Here is a 22,344-nt window from a genome sequence, read left to right as displayed (position 1 = left end):
AGAGCGATTCGAAGGAGGGGATTTCCGCCCTCACGGAAAGCGATTGGTCTCCGAATTCTTTTTCCGGTGGCGGTGGTTGCCAAGGAAGCCGGGTTTAGTTGTCATGGAAACGACGGCAACGGCCCTCTTGAGATGAGGAGTCTGTTTCCAGGCCTATTTTGGATGCAAAACATAAACATCCCGAGAGCAGGATGTTTATTTACCTGAGCAAAAAGGTGAGGAGGGCTCAGTCCAGATCTGTGGCGGGCGTTGCGGGGGTGGGGGAGCCAGTCTGAAATGGACAGCGCGGTCGCCGTACTGCCCGGCTAGACGTGGCTGGAAGCTCCGTTTCCGGAGTTCCCAGAGATTTTTAAAACTTAATTTTTCAGGCGCGCGTTTGTGAAAAATTGCCGAGAGTTCCGAACACGGAACTCCTGGCGAACGTCTGGATTGGCCATTTTTTTGCCTCAGCAGAAGACCACGTAGGCCGGCAGCGCCCGTCTTCTCTAGACAGATACCAAGACTCCCACTGAACGCTTACCCAAGTGGAGCCTCCTCGGAGCAAAGCCTCTCACCATCCCCAATCCTCTGTGCATGTCGTTTACTCAGAGTAGACTCTCACTTTGTTCAATAGGACTTCCAAATAAATAAATAAATAAATAAATAGGTAACTGTTAGGAGGATGGCAGCCTGAGCTAGCGTTGCCAACTCTAGATTGGGGGTGGCACCTGGGGAAGAGAAAGACCTCAGGGGGTATGATGCCGTGGAGCCCATCCTCCAAGGTAGCCATCTTCTCAAGGGGAACTGTAGAATAGAGGTTAGTTGTAATTCCAGATTTCCAGGCCCCACCTAGAGGCTCTATTCCCAGAATAGAGAGAAATAAATGTCACTTTAGATTTTAACATGATTTTGTTCCAGTATAAGTAGTTTTCGTGGAGGAGAGCCGACTTCTTCGGATGAACCTCACTATTTTGTGTGGGTAAAATGGGAAGAAGCAAACAATAGCGGGGTCAGGGGGGCATGAAGTGCAAGAACTGCAGGACAAATCACAACCATGAAAAAAATTAAGTTTGACCAAGAAAAAGAGAGACCAATCACAAATTTATGCTGGAATAAAATGTAGTTGGGTCTTTAAGATGTCGCACTGCCTGACTAGGAGACTCCTCATAAGAATACCACTTAAGAAAGGTGTAACTGTTTAGGATGGCATTGCTAATGTTAGATGCCTCTGGAAAACCAACAAAAAAGTTTAACTGGCCCTGCTTGTGGAACAGTTGAAGCATTAAGGAACATGATATCTTGGGAGATGCTGGTTTTCAATATCCTATCTAGCAACCTAAATGTCCCTGCTAGAACCTCACTGCTACATCTCCCAGTATCCTTGGTGCCTCTATGCAACACAGTTATAGACTGTCCAGCAGTACCTTCCATTCTGTGTTCATGGTACTGTGATGTTTGCAACTTTTCTTACAGGCAAGCAAGTAATAAATTCATAATGGAGGGGAAAGAATCTTCCTCTATCCTCTCATCCAGCTTCTGAAAGTATTTTTTCTCTTACCAATGAAACTGAAAAAATGCAATCACGCCATGGTTAAGATTTAGGAGAACCACAGGCCGTGGCAGACAGGAGAGATAAAACTGCTTGGTGGATTGCCATTTAACCACCCCGTTCAGAGACCAAGGGAACAATCCTAAACAGGTCTACTCAGAAGTAAGTCCCATTGTTCAGTGGGGGTTACTCCCAGGAAGGTGTCTACACATTGAGCCATAGTAATAAGGAAAAAAAGATGAACTAACATAAATGATGAAAGCATCAAAACTAAATTTCAAACTTCAGATTCCATGCTTCCAAATAAATTCAGAAAATAATAATTCGATGAAAGCATCGAAACTAAATTTCAAACTTCAGATTCCATGCTTCCAAATAAATTCAGAAAATAATCATACATTTATTCCTCCATCATTACCATGGTTATAGATTTTTATGAAGCTTGTACAATTAAATATTTTAGTTATTTCTGAGATATTCAGTAATCACTCAGCCTCTGAAAAAAGATTAGCAGCTAGCTTCTGACTTTGCTTTACAGAAGAATTTTAGATGTAATGTTACACACAACAAGATGCTTGTTTTCAGTTTGTTGTAGTTACATATTTATTGTATTCGTTTTCCTTCTCCCCCTCCTTAACCTGTGTATTTCCATGGAATCTTTTAATTTATTTTAAGTGTAAAATTTGAAAGGCGATGGTCTGTTGACTATTTTGTGAACTCATTGAGGACTTTTGGTTAAATTAGTCTGTAAAGCACCACATGCATTCGTGGAAGCAATAGTGCCATATAATCGGTGTTAAAAATGCATCCATATTCAGCAAATTCAAATGTAGTTTTTGTTTACTTGCAAAATGTGTTTCTTTCAGATTGCAATTCCTGGTAATGTTAGACTAAGATGCATTTCTTGGAGCAAAGACCAGGGCTTTATAGCCTGTGGTGGCGAAGATGGTTTACTCAAAGTTTTACAGTTAGAGACAAAAACAGGTAAATTATATCTATTCCTAATAGTAGGTCTTGAAACACGTGCATCTGGGCAGATTAATTGCCATCTTGGGTAATACGGTTGGCTTGTCTACTCATCAAAAGCTGCCAGTTGGCCATTCAGTTAAGAACCCTTTACCTGACTGGTCGACTGTTTTATGAAGCTGAGAACTCCCTTTTTTGGTGTCAACTTTCATGGGTTTTTTTCATGATGTCCCTTACTTCCTAACTCTGCAGACAGACATAGCAAAGCAAATGTTCTTCTACCGAACATCTTCTATAAATGGGACATCTCTTAACTGGAAGGACTGGCCAGCTGTCTACTTGACATAATTGCTTTTTAATAACTGATTTTTTATATTAGTTAATATTTTCATTTCTATATTAATGTCATTGTTTTAAAAATTGAAACAGCATGATGGTTGAAAGTTACAATAATTCATTAAATTGTTTAAGTTCATATGATCACATGAAGCTGCCTTATACTGAATCAAGCCCTCAGTCCATCAAAGTCAGTAATTAGACTGGCAGCAGCTCACCAGAGTCACCAGAGTCTTTCACATCACCTCCTACCTGATCTGTTTAACTGAAAAGTGCCTTTTTTGTTTTTCTAATGAGGTTATGGTTTTAAATATATATGATAGGTCAATTAACAAAATCTTTTTTTGTTAATTGTTACTGGCTATGAGCCTTGATTAGTCTGTAGCTCCTGATTAGTCTGTAGCTCAATTGTTACTGGCTATGAGCCTTGATTAGTCTGTAGCTCCTCTGCCATTAGTTCAGGGCTGACTACATGAAGCTCCTCTGCAGCTGAGGAGTCCCCTTCTCTTGAGGAGTCCCCAGCATTGCTTGTCTCACGCTGACCCATGGACATGAGGCTTACTTCTGAGTAGATGTGCACAGGACCGAGCTGTTAATTAAATTGAAGCCTTTTATTCAGCACTCTTGGATATGATATTGAGAATTTTATTTACTTTTATTTTACTTCTGAGAATGCCAATGGAATATGTTGCATTACAGTAGACCCTTATTGTTTGCAGATTTATGACTGATGGTTTCACTTATCTGCAGTCTGTGGCCCAAGTACATGATGCAGCTAGCCCTGAATGCATGACCCCTCCCCCTCCGTGCATTCAGTCAATGCAAGAAAGAGGGAGAGCAAGCTTGACCCTGATGGTTCTGTCCCCTGCCTCCATATCATCTCCTCTATCCAAGCAACCACTGCTGGATGGTTTATATGCCCAAGTCCCACCACTGTGTCTGGCCTGGAAAACCTGCAAGGCTACAGGGCCTAAATATCTTGGGCAGCGGGCATGGCAACATGGGTTTTCTGGGCTCAGTGTCAATGGCTGCTGCATGAGCAATATAGGCTGGGGCCAGTGGTGGCAGCTGCTACCACCAGACAACTCATGCAGCTGCATCCTACTTTCACTCACTGAAGCAAATTGCCTGGGTGCTAATAGCTACCTCACCTGCCCAGCCAGTCAGCCTAGCAGCGATGTGTGAGCCAAACTTTACTCTGACTAGTGTGATGGGGGATAGCTGTAGCAGAAGAGTTGGCAGGGTCTTTCCTCTGCTGTTGTTGTCTCCCACCCACCCCTCCTGTTGCTCTAACCAGTATTCATGGGTTTTGTTATTTACGGTGATCCCAAGGAATTACCCTAAGAATATATGCCTTGAGAATGGCAATAGTCTACTGTATTTAATAAAACATACAATTGAAAAAAAGTCTTTTTTAAAATTTTAGATGATAACAAATCAAAAGGACTTGCAACACCAAGCAATCTCTCAATGAATCAAACGCTTGAAGGTCACAGTGGTAAGAGTCACTATCAATCTATTATTATTTGGTGGAACCAAGCTTACTGACACACAATTAGTTGCCTAACATTTTGATTTATAGATTATTACTATTAAATTTGTGAAGTCAAAATAGCAGAAGAATTCTTTGCAAAATTAATTTGCTTAGCTGTCTTGGATCAAAAATGTCCCAGGATCTTACACAGCCATAACATGCGCATGAGATGAGCCTCACTTTTACCATATTTTTCCCAGTTTGAATTCCCAAAGACATACCAGTTTAACAAAAGCCCAGGACAACCAATAAACATGTAAGAGAATGTTTTGTTTTATCAGTGTTAGGCACAAATTCTACTGATGATATTTCTCTGGCTGCCTAGTTTCATTACCCTGTTCATACGAGGCATTTTGGGCCTGGAGGGGGACGGAACGGGGATGGAGCAAACGGGCGCGATCCCACGGCAACATCTGGGAATCGTTGCCTGCCTGTCCCTGATCCGTCCCTACCGCCGAAAACGTGCACTAAAAAAGAACCACCTACCTAGGTGGTTCTTTCCAGTAGAGCGCCTCAAGCCGGGCCGTGGGATCGGCCGGCGTGTCCTTGCGCCGGCGCATCCTGGCCCCCGGCCGTACTGCGCATGCTCGAGCATGCGCAGTTCGGCAGACTCCCCCTCTCATCCGACTCTTCCTCCCCGGCATCTGATCGTGCCGGGGAGCGACGCGCCACGGCTCGGGGGATCCATGGGATCCCGCCGCGGCGTCTCAACTTTGATGCGGCTCAGATTAGCTGCAGTTCAGCCGTCCTTTTCCCTGCCATGTGGCAGGGACCATTGTGGAGTTTCGATTTACACAGCAAGATTCTGAGCTCAAATTGTGCTTGAATCTAAATTTGGTCCTTCTCTTTCCCATTAAATAGTGATATACAGAAGTTGCAGTCTTAGGTAAGGACATGTGCATCTCCCAGAACTGTCCAAAAGTAGTAACCTCAGCTGAAACTGAGCAGGCATTCTGTGATGGCATGAATTTTGAAATCTAGTTAAGTAGTATATATACCACTTGTCAGATGTCGTGCCATGAGCTTAGAAAGCCAATTCTACCTGAAAATCCTGGCCTGAATGGTGAAAATGTTAAATTTGGCTTCTGGTTGATTATAAAAGAAAAGATTTGCAAACATTTGAAAGATCTGGAATCCATTTTTCAAATGGTTTGATTAAAAATTATTAATGATTTAACTGCTTAGCCACTGAAATTTATTCCTTCTTTTCTGTTTTTCCCTTTTCCTTGAGTATGTTCCTCTTTTTTAATGGATACATGATGAATGAAAGATCAATGACTTGGACACTGTAACGATTTCATGTTTTTTGTGTGTGTGTCTTTAAAAGGTTGGTTTACATTGCGGTGTGAAAGTCTAATGTGGTTGAATCAGGCAAGTGGTGGGATTGGTGAGTGACAGAGAGGGGGAGGGTTTTTGGAATGGATGCTGTGTGGATGATTGGAATGTCTATCTGGTGTGTCTGTTAGGTATGACAGTTGAGTAAAACACTTAGTCAGCAGAGAGTGCTGTGTGAAAGCAGTTGTTATAAGTTCTGTCTAGTAAAAGAGTTAAGCAGTTTGTTCGTTTTAAGGTCTGAGAGAGAGAAGTCTTGTGTGTGTTATGAAAAGTTAAAGCATAAAGAAACAGTAACCATATATGGTCTAAGGAAAATATTGTTACAAAGCGACATGCCCAGATCCCTGTCAGTAAGAGGGAAAAGTGTGTGAAACATCCAATAAATCTACTTTTATTTAAGATAACAGTTCTGAACGAAATTCTTCCCAGGAAACACATAGTCCTTCGAAAGCCCAAACCCTGGGTCACAATACCAAAACCAGAAGAAGAAAATATTATAGAAATAGGTGTGGGAAAGCCTAAATTTCCCTGGTGGCAGCCAGATTACCCATAGGAAAATAAAACATAAGAACTTTTAAAGGTAAACCAGACCTCCCCAGATAAGAGGTCGTCACAGACACATATTCACTATAAATGACTATTGTTACTGGAAATTGGATGCTTATTTTTAAATTTGGGTGTGAGGGAGGATGTTGACAAATTACTGTTGGTCATTTTGACTGTATTTTGTTTCAATCAAAACTCACTAAATAATTTAATGGAAAAAATACTCATAGATAGGAGTAAAGCTGTTAAATGATAGTATATAGTTACATACAAATATATCTACAAACTATAGTTTTTATGAAGACTGATATTTTTGAAAGAAAATAATTAAAAAACATAAAAAATAAATGAACTGAAATATACTTTGCAGATTTATCTGTTGTGAAAGCTATTTTGTATAGCATGTGTGAATGTCTGTGAATGTGTGAATGCACAAGAGGGGAAGCAGTAAGGACTAGGGTTGCCAGCCCCCCAGTTCCCAGCAGGGGTTCTACTGCTTTTGGGAGCTCGAATCTGCCGCTGGCCAGCAAGGGAAGCCCCACCCTGGATCCCCCCACCAGCAGCCAGGTAGGACCTGGCGAACCCTAGTAAGGACGCACAGAAAGGGGAAATCCCATTTTTTCCTTCCTCTATATGCTACTATCTTCCTCCTCCCTCTCTGCCACCAGCTCAGGTTTCCCCACACGGTCTCTTAGCACACCTCACTCCACCAGCTTGGGTCTGGCTTCCTCCTTTCCACTGCCAGCTCACCATCCTCCCCCCTCACTTGTTCCTCATTGTGGCTGACATGTTGGGTACGTGAGGGTCAACTGAACCCCCCAAAATGTAGGAAGCATAACATAGCTGCGGTCACACGGAGCATTAGGCACGCTAGAGAGACAGAAGATAGGCAGATTTTCCGGGTGCGATCTCACCGCCACATCTGGGAAGCGTAGAGCTCCCATGGCTCACCCGAGGCTTCTCTCCAAAGATGCGCTGTAAAAAACTAGTACCTCCGAGGTACTAGTTTCCGGAAACCGCGGGGCATGGGCGGGCGTCTGATCGCGTTTCCGGTGGTAGTTCCGCCGCCCGCCCATGTCCCCTCGCAAAAAGGTTTCCCCCCCCCCCAAGTCTCCACGGATGCGCACAAGCACCCAACGGAGCATGTGCACACTTTAGTTTTTTTAAAAAACCACAACCCCGTTTGCCCCGTGGCCCCGCTTCTTTGCAGCGCCGCAGGATTGTCCTGTGATCGGCACCTCCCCCCTAACCATGGGACCTCCACAGGACGTCTGCTCGCGCAACCGCACGTTATTTTGCCCCGGGGCAAACAGCCACGCTCCCCCCCCCTGCGTTTTCCAGCCCGTGTGACCGGAGCCATAATTCTTTTTAAGGCCAACAAAGTTTTATTCAAGGTATAAGCTTTCATGTGCATGCACTCTTCTTCTGATATGAAGATGAAGTGTGCATGCACATGAAAGCTTATACACTAAATAAAACTTTGTTGGTCTTAAAGGTGCCACTAGACTCAAACTTTGTTCTGCTACTTTAGACCAACACAACTACCTACCTGAATCTGAAATTGTTTTTATTGCTGTGATCCAATAACATAATATTCTGTAACGTTTAGGTTCTGTGCAGGTAGTAACTTGGAATGAACAATTTCAGAAACTAACAACTAGTGATCAGAATGGACTCATCATTGTGTGGATGCTGTATAAAGGTAGGCAGTTTCCCCAAGACTGGTTGTCTCGTCATTGGTATCTCAAATCTTAAATGGCTTTGAGAGCTGCGAAGTGTTTCTTCCTATTTTATTTTTTTGGATTACAGCCATGCAAATACTGCTTTTTAAATATGCATTGTAGAAATTTCCTCCAGTTTCTCCACATTTTCCACACCTCTTCCCACGAACAGCTTATGTCCTCTTTTGTCTCTAGGCACTTGTCTTGACAGTTTACTGCAAGCACATGTAATGTTCACAAACATTCTGATTAGGACTTGTTGCAAGGGGTGGCTGGGAGAGGAGACACACTCATTTCATATTTCTCCCCACAGCAAGTGGCTGAGAATGAGGTACACAGAAGCTCTGAGTTTGCCAGAGTATAGATAATTTTGATCATTTTTAACAACCATTCTATAACTATAACAGTGTATACATAGTGGTGGTGGCTTCTTTCAAAAACTGTTTCAGGGAAAGTTTTTAAAAACAGGAACAACAGGAAAATAATACCCCCATGCATCACTACCAGTTCCTTGGAAATGTAGGCTTGCGGACTGTCTTCTTATTTCAGTTTATTACAGGCCAGTGCTATGTGAGCCAGGCTGACAAGATTACTTGTTCTTAAATGTTTGTTACCAGAATCATGCGAGAAAATGATGATTACAAATGAGAGCCCATAGGTTGTCAAGAGTGCTTAGTGGATTGGTCCCACAAAGGAGGAGATTTCTTTCAATTCCAATTTTATCTCCTAAAGATATCTCAGATGAAGCATATGTATATGAAAGGAATAGCTAAATTTTTGTTCTTTGGCTTCAGGTGCTTGGTATGAGGAGATGATTAACAATAGAAATAAATCTGTTGTCCGAAGCATGAGCTGGAATGCTGATGGACAGAAAATTTGCATCGTATATGAAGATGGTGCAGTGATTGTTGGTTCTGTGGATGGTAAGGTATCAGTTGTATTAATACCCGCAGTATCTTGTAGGTTTTAATAAGTTGGTGCTTTTACACTGAGCGCTAATCTGTGGTAGAATTGAGTCTCCCTAAAAAGAACATTTTCCTTAGACCAGAGCTGATAAAATTCTATTAGCGTTTGCAAATCCTACATTCACTTGGAGATAGCATACCACAGAGAAATGGAATGTATTTTATGCATGGTGTTTTAAAGTGTTTATATTTTTACACATTCAGATGAAAGTTAATAAAATGATCTTAAATTCACTTGAGAGAAATGAATCCATTGCTGTTTCTGAGAATGAGCTGATTAAGAAATGCTAAATGCACAGCATTTTAAATTAGAATATTTGGCTTTCAGGGATTTGCTTAGACTTTGGTGAGCTCTTTGTGATTAGAACAGAACTGTATTTAAACAAACACCACTTTCTGTGCATATGCAAAATCTGTTTTACATTGTGAGCCAATCAGAGGTCCCAATAAAAAGTGCATTTTTTCAAGCATTCAACAGTGGTGCCTATAATTGGCAACTGAATTATAATTTGAGGGTGGGAGGGCATCATTGCTAAAATGAATGGGTTAAAATCCCTCTTGAAACTTTTCAGTTTTGCAGTAGCCCTTGCAGGCTGGGCTCTGAATGTATTTTTTGTTGACAGGGAATCGTATTTGGGGGAAGGACTTAAAAGGTACACAACTGAGCCATGTTGCATGGTCTCCAGATAGCAAAACTCTACTGTTTGGAATGGCAAATGGAGAAATACACATATATGATAATCAAGGGAATTTTATGGTAAGTTTAAGGTTTGAGCAGTGTACTCCCTTTGGATGTATTCACTCCTCAGTTGTTCTCATTGCTAGGAATATTTTCTTAAACATTTCTTCCTAAACAACACTCCTGCAACATTTAATGCATTGCCGCTTTGATGACAGTGCTTAAAAATTATTCTGCAGCTACCTAAGGTATTGAAAACATTTCCGTGTTACACTGTGTAATGGAGCACAAATATAGAGGCACAAATGACAGCATCAGTGAAGCTGATTTAACTGAAACCAGGGCATTAAATTGGATTAAATGCAAGTACCATGATTTAATCGATTTGTGGATTGCAACCAGAGTCTATTTTTATTATTCATTTTTTGTAGAGACATTTTATATAACTAGAAACATCCATGTCCTTTGCTTTTCAAATAATAAGGTAAAGGTAAAGGTTTCCCTTGCTTGAAAGCCAATCGAATCCGACTCTAGGGATGCGGTGCTCATCTCTGTTTCCAAGCCGAAGAGTCTGAAGCTGACTGAAGGTGTTTCCGTGGTCATGTGGCCGGCATCACTAAATGCCGAGGCGCATGGAACACTGTTACCTTCCCACTGAAGTGGTACCTATTTATCTACTTGCAATTTCTTGCTTTCGAACTGCTAGGTTGGCAGGAGCTGGGGCCAGAGACAGGAACTCACTCCGTCATGTGGCACTCGGGTCTCAAACTGCCGTTCAGCGTCTTAACCACTTGAGCCACCACGGCCCTTTTCAAATAGTAGTTTGGTGTAAATATAAAGTTTAAGCTGATTTTGCCTCTTTTGCAAAGCTGTTCTGCAGGCACTTAACTTAGACTAATTGACACCGAACTTGTCAGGGCTTCATAGCTAAGGAGGGGCAGCCACAGTCAATACTTTGATTGGAGACCACTGAGTAAGACTGGGGTTGCTACATGGAGGAAAGCAACAGCAAACCACTTCACCTTATCTCTTGCCTTGGAACCCCACAGTTGGGGTTACCATGAGTTGGTTGTCACTCAATGGCATGTTTAAAAAAAAACAAGAAACCCTTAGGGGTTATTCCAGTTTTGGTTTCCAGTTTTGTACAATGTGTTTCTGAGTAAATGCTGAGCCTTTTGTTAAATTTGTTCCATTGGTTTAGATTTAAGATTATTAGATGTATTAGGTTCATTGTTTATATCTCTATATTATATTATTATTTTAGATGAAAATGAAAATGAACTGTTTGGTAAACGTAACGGGAGCATTCAGCATTGCTGGAATACATTGGTATCCTGGCACAGAGGGCTATGTTGAGCCAGATTGTCCTTGCCTGGCTATTTGCTTTGACAATGGAAGATGCCAAATAATGAGACATGAGAATGATCAGAGTAAGTAGAACTTGTTTATAATGCCTCTTTGAAAACTGCTATGAATTCAGTTGCTTGGAGTTCAGTGGGAGTAATTCTTCACTCACGTTTTCTTTACATGCTCCTTGTATCACTTTTTCTTTTAAATTTCATAACAAACAGATCCTGTCTTAATTGACACTGCTATGAATGTTGTGAGTATCCAGTGGAACCACTGTGGGAATGTGCTGGCTGTTGCCGGCTTCCAGAAGGTAGCTACTCAAGATAAAGATGTAAACCTTGTGCAGTTCTATACTCCATTTGGTGAGGTACAAAAATGCTCTTATTTTTCTATTCTGCATGCTGCATTCATTTATTTTTTAAAATGTTTTTATTCTGCCTTCGTTGCCTTAGACAGCAAACCAAAGCAGCTTACAAACCCAGCCAAAACTGGCAACCAGACATTTAAAATCAAATGTTACACAAACTTTAGAATGTCAGCAACAGCCCACTCCCATGCAAATAAATTCCAATACTCACCCTGCAGAACTTGGCCATGGTAGAATTCTTCTTTACTGCTTCTGCCAAACTGCTCCAGAGGGTTACTGCTGTAACGGAGTGAACACAGGTTGTGTCCAGACTGATAGATTTTAAAGAGGACTCCAATATTAGGAGAGAGTGAAAGAACCCGAGGTGGGTGCACGGGTTCCTATGAGGGAAGCCATCCTTCAAATGCTGCTACTGAAAGGTTGAATAAAGCCAGACAATTTCATGCTGCGTCTGGGGAAGTCTGGATTCAGCAGAAGCTTTTAAGGTGTTGTTAATCACATATGAGCTTCTCTGAAAGCCCACTCCTTCCAGCCTTCTCCCAATCCCATAACAATCAACCCCAGTATAGTGTTAAGTGTTGTCCTAGGTCCCATTCTCATGTTTTGTGGAGATGGACAGTGAAGCCCAGCAAGCTTGGTCAGTGCCCCATGTAAATGAACTGTTTACTACAGCGTGCCTCAGAATCTGCCGCTGTGTGCACGGAGTTCTTGGTGGACAGTTCAATGAGGAAAGGGTACCCCGAAAGTATGAACTTGGAAAACCACTGGTGTAAATTATGCTTGTTGGTAGTGGTATGATGGCTACCGACCATTCTGACTCATTCTGCTTATTATTATGGCAAGGTTATTCATATACTTGTAGCACCCTGTTGGTTTTATCGGTAAGACTACCTATCTTCATGAGAATGTATAGATCATGGTTTGTTAAAAGTATAGTTTGGCTTTACAATCGGTATTTTTATGCTGAGGTTTTATGAGCTTTATCAAGTACATTTCAAGTAAATCATACTGGACACCATTAAAATTTCTGAGATAAATAGTTTTCCATTAAATCTAGTATTCCATTTTTGATGTTTCTTTGCTTAAAATGCTTTTAAGTTAGAAGCAAAGAGCTTTTCGATGCCAGTATATTAGTCTAACAGGAACTATACTTTTTATTTATTTATGTATGTAGGGAGGGGGTCTTTCCATCACTTTCTCATCTGGATAATTTCTTACTGGAGTAGTAGAATTTGCTTTGTATTAATTCAACCCAGTGACATGAATCTAAGATCTTGAGATGGGTGTCAAAGGCAAAACCTAGCAATACGAAGCTCTGCTTTAGTATCTCCTTTCTTCATCAGAAGCAAAAATAATTCTTGTAAAAACTAAGAGCAAGATTTGATAGTGGCCAGCCACTACCTGTGCAAAAAATTATAAGAAGATGTAACTTCTATTAATAGAGAAGGATAAAAACAGGATAATAAAAGAGCCCTCCCAAGACCTATTTCACTGTCAAAAAGGCATATACCTTCTTGTGCTCAGTATGCTCTCCCTTAGTCCAGTCATCCAAGATCTATTTTATGTACTGTATGCAATAATTTATTTCTGCTTTTGAAGAACTTTTAATCAATTTAATGGATGGCATAATTTTAGCATTTGCGAACACTGAGAGTTCCTGGCAAACAGATGTCATCTCTGTCTTGGGAAGGAGGCGGTCTGAAAATTTCTCTAGCGGTTGATTCATCAATTTATTTTGCAAATATTCGGCCAGACTATAAGGTAGGTGTTCATGTAACCCTGCTTTGGAAAGCTAAAAGCGTAATTGTTGGCATTTTGAAGTTGCACCCTTATTTTGGCCACACAGGTCTTTCATTGCCAGAGTTTTCTTGAACAAATAATATCCCAGCTATTCTATTTCTGCACTACTACCAAATTCTCCCCTACCCATTCCCACTATGTGTTGTTAATCCCAGACTATTTTTCTATTCCTGTCTTGTGTATCTAACGCAGGGGTGTGCAGTTTTTTAAAAAAATGGTATTTTTCCGGTTTGGGGTTATTGGACCCGGAAAAAATTTGGTATTTCCGAAAAATACTGGAATGTTTTTTTGATCTGGGATTTTTTGGAAATCCCAATTTTTTTGGGTCCAGTAGACCCAAGAAGAAAAATACCAGTTTAGAAAAAAGAAAAAATCCCGATCCTGCAGCTTGGTTAATCCTGCAGCGTGGTTTAAACAGCCCTATAGCTAGATAATTTTTGGTAGGGGGGCATTGCCCCTCTGTGCTTATGTCACTTCCGGAATTGACGTAGGTACATGGGGGGACTCTCCACCAGCTGTCCACTTCTCACCCCCCTGCCCAAAAGCACCCCTTTAAGGCTCCCACCCACGGCAGCCTCAGGCTGCCACAGGGAGAAACTCACTGAGGGCTGTATGGCACAAGGGCCCCCTACCCCCATCTCCACTAAGGCTGCACTGTGCTCTTGGAAAGCATGCAGAAGATTCCCCCCAGCCCTTTATCTGGGCCCCCTACCCCCCCAAGAAGCGTGGGGCGGGGACAAGCCTCTACCCTGAGTGGCAGGCCATGCACCAGGCACAGCACAGCACAGAGGACCCTGCAAGTGTCACGGAGGGCTGGCTGCTCTGCCGCCCCCACTTCTCCTCTCTGCCGCATCACCACAGCAGCACCAGCCCTGCTGCAGCTCACAGTGCCCAGCAGCTCCCCAGTGTTCAGTGGCGCATCTCACCCGCAGGGCCATGCGCTTGAGACCCACCTGGGAGGAGCCACTCATGGCTCAACCACCCTCCTCCTGGCTCAGAGCTTCACCGGCGGAGAGCCGGCCCACTGCTTCTGTGGACAGGAGGCAGGGAGTGCACAAGCCTGTGAGGAACTACCAAAAGGTCAGGAAAGATTCAGGAGGGAGGGCAGATTAGGGAGGGGGCATTGCCCCAATGGCTCCACGGTAGATACGAGCCTAGGTTTAAACCATGCTGCGGGAGAAGCTGGCCCCATGAGCTGCGTGCCATGGGGAGGTCTCTTCCTGCCACACGCAGACCTGGCTGGGATGGCTTCTCTTGCAGTGCAGGAGAAGCTTGCCCCAGGATCTGCGTGTGATGGGGAGGTTCCACCGCATGCAGACAGCTGGGATGGCTTCTTCTGTGGAGCAGTTTAAAACACACAGATCTGTCAATAATACCCAAATATATCTGGGATTTTCTCACGATTCCCCCCCCCCCCCCGGTTTTTCCGAGAAAAAACGGATGCATTTGGGAAGCCAAAATATGCCTGAAAAATACTGATAAGCTATTTTGGGGTGGTATATTTTTGGCTTGGGTAGATCCAAATGCACACCCCTAATCTAATGTTGCATGGCATCCATGTGGACAGAAACTTATGTTCTGCACTGTGTCTAGCATCCCTGATAATAAGTAGCAGAAAGTGTATTCCTTTAGAAATATTAAGCATAGTGACATTACTTGATTATTTTTAGTTTCTAAAAATATGGCCAAAATATTTGGGAATATGAAGAATCCATAAAAATCCTAACAGTCTAACAGAAAGAGAAGTCAAAAGTTTCAAAAATCTGTTATTTGTTTTCTGTTAGCCATCTGTTATGCAAAAATTAGTATTCCTAGCATCTCTGATTAATACTTAAGTAGAATTTCCCTTCTATAAGTAAGAAACAAACTTTTGTATAACAATCACATTTGAGAGCTTCATTAATTAGTTACTCTGTTAATGACAATTTCCTTTTGACAAGTTCCATTTAATCAAGCAGATCCCTAGTTCATCCTCAGAAAATAGCGATTTGTTATTTAATGAGGAATACTGAAGGGGACCCAGTTAAGAGGTAAAATGTTTGATTATGTTCTTTATTCATGTAATTCAATACATAAGATTCTTAAGCATTTTATGTCATCGGTAGACGGTTTCTTAATTTTCACTAGACAGGAAGGGAGCAAAAAGTTGTATGCTCCCTTCTGAAAGTTGGATATAATGGGGAAAATGAATTTCCCAGAGAATCTAAGCGACATGTAAGAAGGAATTCCTGCTATCTCAGTGTCGGAAAGATGTTGTGTAGTCTTAGAAGAGTTGTAAGAATCCTGTAAACAGAAGGGAGATTTGTACTGTGTGGACTGTACATACTCCAGAATTACAGAACCTTAATGGGATTTGAGTGCCCCTATGATAATCCTCTTGCGTTAAGTTACAGTTACCAAGATGTTGATGATCCCTGCCCCATCTTACTAAGTAATATACTCATTTGGAAAAGCTGCACAAATATATGGGTGGTTGTTTTGTTTTTGTAAAATCCATCAAATCCTGTCAGAATGGTAACTATTTTTAATGATGACATAGCTGATCCCGATATTGAACGAATTTTGTAATTGGCTTGTTTCTGTAACTTTCTGTGCCAGAAAATGCCTGTTGTGTTTCATGGGCTTATCCCAGTTTGTAAACAATATGTTGTTTGTGTTCTCGAGATATAAGAAAGTTCTAAAGTGAGGTGGCTATCCAAGACAAGGTAGTTGCTTGGTCTTCTTTAATTACTTTAAACCTTTAATTACCTTTTAATTACTTACCTTCTGAAGCCTTCAGCTTGCTCAGTTTGCTCAATTATGTGTTTCCTGTAACATTTCACTTGACAGCAACAATGTTGTGAGTGCTGAGGTGCACAATATATTTTCTACATGTTACTCTAACCTACTGAACAAGTAATACCATTTTCTTTATTGATAGTGGGGTTATTGCTCTAATACAGTGGTTTACGCATACGTCCGACCTAATCGTCCAGAATATTGTGTGGTCTTCTGGGATACAAAAAACAATGAAAAGTATCTGAAATACGTCAAGAGTCTGATCTCCATTACAACTTGTGGGGACTTCTGCATTTTGGCAACGAAAGCTGATGAAAGTCAACCACAGGTATAGCGAATTATCTTTCAGGCTTACATGAAGCATTTTAAATTAGAAAATTGCACTGCCACACTGAAATGTAGGCCACCCAAATAGTCCTAAGAAAATTGCACTCATCATAGATTCACAGACCTGTGTGTATGATAGTTCAAGATAGGTAGCCGTGTTAGTCTGTCTGTAGCAGTAGAAAAGAGTCCAGGAGCGCCTTAAAGACTAACAGAATTTGTGGTAGGGTAACCTTTCGTGAGTCACTGCTCACTTCTTCAGAAGTTCTGAAGAAATGAGCAGTAACTCACGAAAGCTCATACCCTACCACAAATTGCTACTGGACTGTTTCTACTGTGTGTGTGTGAGAGAGACATTCTTCTGGCAGTGAACACCTATCGCTGAAAACTGACCCGGAGGTTAAATAAAGAACAAATATATTTTAAAAATCTTTATTGGATTTAAATGTATTCACCCTATTTATTTTTTTCTTGACAATTGTGATATAAGAGGCACATTGTCTAAATTTACTGTATTATTACTATAAAGTATGGGGATATAATTGGATCTTGCCTTTTTTATACATTTGTTTTGTAGGACATTCATTTTTTATTATTCTCTTCTGTCTGCATGATATCATAAAGCAACTTTTTATACATTTCTGGACCAAAAAATATTTTAAGAATGACACTGTTCTGTGTTTTCAAAGTAAATACTTCTAGAAAGTATTTTCTCACAGATTCTTAGTAATGTAATGACACTGAAAAAACTGTGTCTGGAAATTTTATTTTCTAGATAATTGTATAGATAAATGCACTTAGTATCTTGGTTACCCTTTTTATATGGAGTTCCTTTACATATATAACTTATACATGCATGATTTTTCACTATTATAATTGATTCAGTTAGTATTTTCTGAACTAATTCAGTTATTCCCCATATCTTTTGTACAATGCTTGCAAAGGAGGAGCATGAGACTGAATCTGTTGGTACAATGGTAAAGCAACGCTTTAAATTCTGTTTGAAGTCCTTTTAATATATGCTATATGTTATCTACATTTATTTGGTATGAATATCCAGTTGCAGTGAAGTGTAATTTTTCGAATTTTCCTTCTAGGTGTGGGCAGCTCTAATAGAATAGTGATTGTAACAGTGAGATTTCTTGAATGCATATAAATGCACTTTCTGCCATCAATCTAAAGATCCCATTGTATGAACTGCAAGCACTTCCACTTGGACCTGTGAAGAGTGGGTGCAAGAAGGATTACCAATGGCCGCCTCCTTCAGAATATTTTTTTCTGAAGATTTTGGGAATGTATGGATGGCTGACAATGGGGAAAAATGGAAGGGGAGGTGAAAGGGAAGGTTGAAACCACGGAACATGAGTAAAAGTATTTCCATTTGTACAACACTGTCTTTGGATCCAAGCGTTTTTGTATCTATACCACTTGTTTTGCCACAGGCTGAATGACCTGTTTGCTTCAGTTTAAGAACTGGGCAAACTGTTTCCTTAGTTGATAGCTAAGTACAAATGGATTCTAAAGAAATGTCTACAGCAACCCAAGAGAGCAGCACAATTTCAAAGTGCTTTTAGCAGCCACCTTTGTAAGGATTTTTTTGGCTGCTGCCCCTAAACTTTTGAACTTCTTGCCTAAGGAGTTGCATGACATCAGTAGGGCGAAAGCACTTATGGGACCAGTGTCTTGTTTAAGCTGGGCTGCTATATGTGCAAAGTAGCTATACTTAGTTAACATGCAAAGGTTCATATCCTGGTCAGGGGTTGCACTTCGCTTTGAGGCAGTTTGTTGGTGGTACAAGTCTTTGAGCCAGTTTGCTGGTGGTACAAGTTGTCCAGTTGTTTGTTCTGAAGGCAGGATGCATGTAGACAGAGTGTTCTAGTAATGCTGGATAGGTTCTTAATCTGAAGACCATTGTGTCCCAACTAGTTTTCCAACCACGTTTAGCAAAAGTAATGTCTTTTTAATAGGATGTGGGGTATACATCCTGCAAGGAGATAATTAGAGGGAGGTATGTAGGGTATTGGAGCTGCGGTGGCTCAAGTGGTTAAGACGCTGAACTGCAGGCTGTGGAAGGTCAGTAGTTCAGCAGTTCAAGACCTGGGTGCCGCAAGACGGGGTGAGCTCCTGTCTCTAGTTCCAGGTCCTGCCAACCTAGCAGTTCGAAAGCAAGAAATTGAAAGTAGATAAATAGGTACCACTTCGGTGGGAAGGTAACAGCGTTCCGTGCGCCTTGGTGTTTAGTCATGCTGGCCACATGACCACGAAAACGTCTTCGGACAGCACTGGCTCTTCGGCTTGGAAACGGAGATGAGCACCGCAACCCTAGAATCGGATTCGACTGGCTTTCGAGCAAGGGAACCTTTACTTTATGTAGGGTATGCTCCCTCATATTAACATCATTAGGGACAAAAATCTGAAATGTTTCTTTTTTACCAGCAGTTTACTTACATTTTTGTGAATTTGTGAGGTAACATAAAGACCTTGTTGTAAGAGAGTACTAGAAAATACTTGAATGAAAATACTGCTTACTGAAAGTCTACATAATATGGCTTGAACATATGAATTCTGATGCTGGTGCCCTATACTAGATATGTCTGTTGATCTTTTTAGCCCAGTAGTGTCAACTCTGACAAGCAGGTGATATTTCACACCACCTTGTATCTGATCCTTTGATGGAAATGAACCTAGAACTTTCATTATTCAAAACAGGCGATCTACCACTGGGCTGTGGCCCCTCCCTTGCTGCTTTTATAGGAGTACTACATTCTGCCTCTGTCAAGACCTTTTCCGATCATTTAGTAAACCACAGATGAGTGTTTTTGATAGTGCTTTATAGAATTATTCTTGATAAGAAACTAAAATGAATCTCTTTATCTGCATGTAACCACTAAAATTTAATTTTGTGGAAAAGGAGTTCATGGGCTTTTTCTATAATGAAACATAAGAGTTCTACTCTTTTCTTCTCCTAAACAACCTCCTGCATTGTGCAGGGGGTTGGACTAGATGATTGTGGAGGCCCCTTCCAACTCTATGATTCTAAGATGAAAGGATATTATGTTGTTCTGATAATAAATCTCTAGTAGAATTCCTTATGTAATCCTTATAAATGGAGTTCTTCGTTTTCAATCCATGCCCACTGGAGTGCTGCTTGGAAGGTATACCAACAAACCACAGAACAATGTGTATGTGTATGTGGGAGATCTATTTCATTACATAATGGTTTGTCCGTTATATTCAGACCTAAGAAGCAGATTCCTATCTGGAATTTTAAGCCAACTTTGCAACTTACCTGGCAGTGAAAAGTTGGTTTTTCTCTTGTCGGATATGTATCCCCGGTTACTTGCAAGGTAGCGCTTTTTGCACTTGCAGTCAGAAAAGTTAGATCCAAGGTTGTTTCTAGTATTGTCTTACATAGAGCTACAAAATTGGTAGCATAGCTTCTATGATTTTAAAACTTTGAATGTTTTATTTGTGGAAATGTTATACAGTCTTATTCTGAAGGCTTTTTACATTGTTACAGCCAACGGCCATATACAATAAACTTACTTACTTATAAATTGAGTTCCTGATCTCTATGGAGCATGCTGGATTTTCATTTTGAAACTGCTATTTCTTTTTGTTTTCCTATAGTACGTACTGGTTCTCTGCAATTCCATTGGTACTCCTTTGGATCCAAAATATATTGACATTGGTAAGCAGATATTTTATTGCTTCTTGTTTTTAGTTATAATGGCTGTTCAAAGTACTATATAATTTGGCATAATATACAGATTTCTAACTGTCAATCAGATGGCTCCAAGCCTGCATAAACTCTTCTGCTCGTGTTTTTGCTTACTCAATTTGCACCCATGTGGCATCTCATGCCATATTCCAAATTGTTCCTGTGGGTCTCCCCATTCTCAACAATGACTGGACTGTAAGCTACCAGCAGCAAAGAGAAAACAAGTGATTTTTGCCTAGTTCCTCCTTATTGTAGACACCAGTAGTACAGTAACCCTCGTGGGATTTTTCAGGACAAGAGGCAGCCTATTGGGAGAAGGAGGTAGGGAAATGCCACTTTTTCAACTTCTGCAGGCTTTTCTGGGGGATCCAATTCACTGATTTTAATGTCTGCAGGTTCATCGTAAGATAATATTTGCTTCTTGCATTTAATGGAGGCATTTAAAATGCATTTAAGGAATTTAATATACTGCTTGCTTTTAGCAGCAGAGCTTGTGAGGCAGGATGAAATCATAGTTCCCACTGTGGTTAGTTAGCTGATCATCCCATAGATATTATGCATAATCAAAGCAAATTATGCATAATCAAAGCAAATTTCAGTTAAAGCCAGTTAGATATTCTTAATGTAATCCTTACAACTAAAAGACATAGGGTGCACAAAACAATGATTAGTAGACCAAGAGCTCAGTGGGGTTTAGGTTTCCCTGACCTGCAAATCTATTACCAGGCTATACATCCTCAATTGACCTCTGAAAGCTACATTTTACATATTTTTTTGCATACTTGGGAAGATAAAAGAAAATACTTAGTTCCACAAATCTCAAAGTTACACAATCAAAAGGTGACATTACCAGTAAATTTTCCAATAGCTCAGAAAAAATGGAAACAAGCTAAAATAACCACCTTGGAGGATATTACGCAAAACAATGAACTTCTGACTCAATTCCAACTTGAAGATAAATTGGAACACAACTTAAATTGGTTCCATTATAGACAAATTTTGCATATGGCCACACAACTACAAATAACAGATACCTTGAAACGCCCATTAACAGGATTTGAATCACTTTATAAGTTAATGAAAACTTCGAGGAAACAACTTATTTCAAATAAATTTGAGCAACTATAAATTCACATACGCATGGTGCTTGTTTTTGTCTGGTTTCCAAAGATGCAGTAGTACTTTGTCTCATCTGACAGATTTTTTGCTTAAAAGCCATGCGACACCACAAACTGCTTTGATGCTACCTTTAGTTTCAAAATTTATTTTATTTTATTTATACCCCATTTTTTCTCCCCAGTGGGGATTGAAAGTGGCTTACTACATTTTCCACTTCTCTATTTTATCATTTAGCATGTGAGGGAAGCTGCTGTTCGAGTGCTTGTTTACATATCTGGGAGCCCTGATAGCCTTTTACTTGCTGAGGCTTCCTATTAATTAAAATAGAGGGTCCCAATATACATGCAAAGGAATATGCACACAGATCAAGTCCCTCCACCACACCCATCTGTTTCCTACCTTGTACCAAAGCATTCAGTGTGCCTATTCAAATTGTGTTTCTTATCTGGATTTTGTACCAGCTCCACTGTTTGTTACTATGACCAAAACTCAAGTGATAGTGGCTTCAAAAGAAGCATTTTATATCTGGCAATATCGTGTCGCCAAGAAACTGACAGCCATGGAGATTAACCAAGTCGCACGGACTAGAAAAGAAGGCAGAGAGAGGTTTGTTTTCTGGTTTTGAAACCCCTTTTCCTGCACCATTTCATTTGCCTCCTACTATTATCTATCCAACATTTGATTTATGAGCCAGAAGAGTTATTAAAGTAAATGATTTGAAATAGTTCTTTGTGAAAAATTCACAGAACTTAGCGTTTTCACATCACCCCATGTTGCCAATAAAACATTTATTAATTTTTCTTCCTGGCTTCCCTTTTCAGGTGGTGATGAATATATGTCTTTTATAGTCAACATTTTCAAAATGTAAGCTTGTAGTTTTCTTTAAATAGGTAGCAAGGTTCTGGCTCACTTTGTTAGTTTTTTTTTTCTTTTAGCTTTTTCTTTTCTTTGTTCCTTCCACACACACACACACACACCAGAATTTTTTTTCTTTGCTTATATCCCATGTAGGGGGGCAAACTGAACCAGTACCTGTCGTTCAGCATATCAAATGCTGCTGCTGCACTTTTAATTGAATTTCTTCACCTCTGTTTGTTAACTTTTGTAAATTGGCTGTTATTGCCACTCACATACTACTTACTGCAGTCTATTCTCTGTTTAATAAACCTAGGTCCTTCATACCTCATCTCCCCTGTTTTTTCAATACTCTCTTTTTTTTTGTATTGCCTAAAGTACCTCCCTACTTACATGTGGCCCAAGATTAGGACTGTGTTC

At 40.6% G+C, this 22,344-nt stretch overlaps 1 protein-coding gene across 1 annotated transcript in view; it reads left to right on the top strand.

The window, feature by feature from the left end:
* Positions 1-156: 156 nt before the first annotated feature.
* Positions 157-22,344, top strand: part of WDR35 (WD repeat domain 35) — a 44,542-nt gene continuing 22,354 nt past the window's right edge. Inside the window, exons 1-12 of the mRNA XM_015415708.1 lie at positions 157-215; positions 2,395-2,512; positions 4,257-4,328; positions 7,855-7,947; positions 8,761-8,889; positions 9,555-9,688; positions 10,875-11,040; positions 11,182-11,327; positions 12,963-13,088; positions 16,048-16,233; positions 19,860-19,920; positions 21,531-21,675. Of these exons, the coding sequence (XP_015271194.1) occupies positions 192-215; positions 2,395-2,512; positions 4,257-4,328; positions 7,855-7,947; positions 8,761-8,889; positions 9,555-9,688; positions 10,875-11,040; positions 11,182-11,327; positions 12,963-13,088; positions 16,048-16,233; positions 19,860-19,920; positions 21,531-21,675 (1,400 nt within the window). The 5' untranslated portion in view covers positions 157-191. The remainder of the gene's footprint in view (positions 216-2,394; positions 2,513-4,256; positions 4,329-7,854; positions 7,948-8,760; positions 8,890-9,554; positions 9,689-10,874; positions 11,041-11,181; positions 11,328-12,962; positions 13,089-16,047; positions 16,234-19,859; positions 19,921-21,530; positions 21,676-22,344) is intronic.

This window comes from Gekko japonicus, unplaced genomic scaffold (assembly GCF_001447785.1).
Source record: "Gekko japonicus isolate JY-2015 unplaced genomic scaffold, Gekko_japonicus_V1.1 scaffold4542, whole genome shotgun sequence".
Lineage (NCBI taxonomy): Eukaryota > Metazoa > Chordata > Lepidosauria > Squamata > Gekkonidae > Gekko > Gekko japonicus.
Note: the sequence above shows the minus strand (reverse complement) of the source record. Positions and strands in the feature narration are given on the sequence as shown.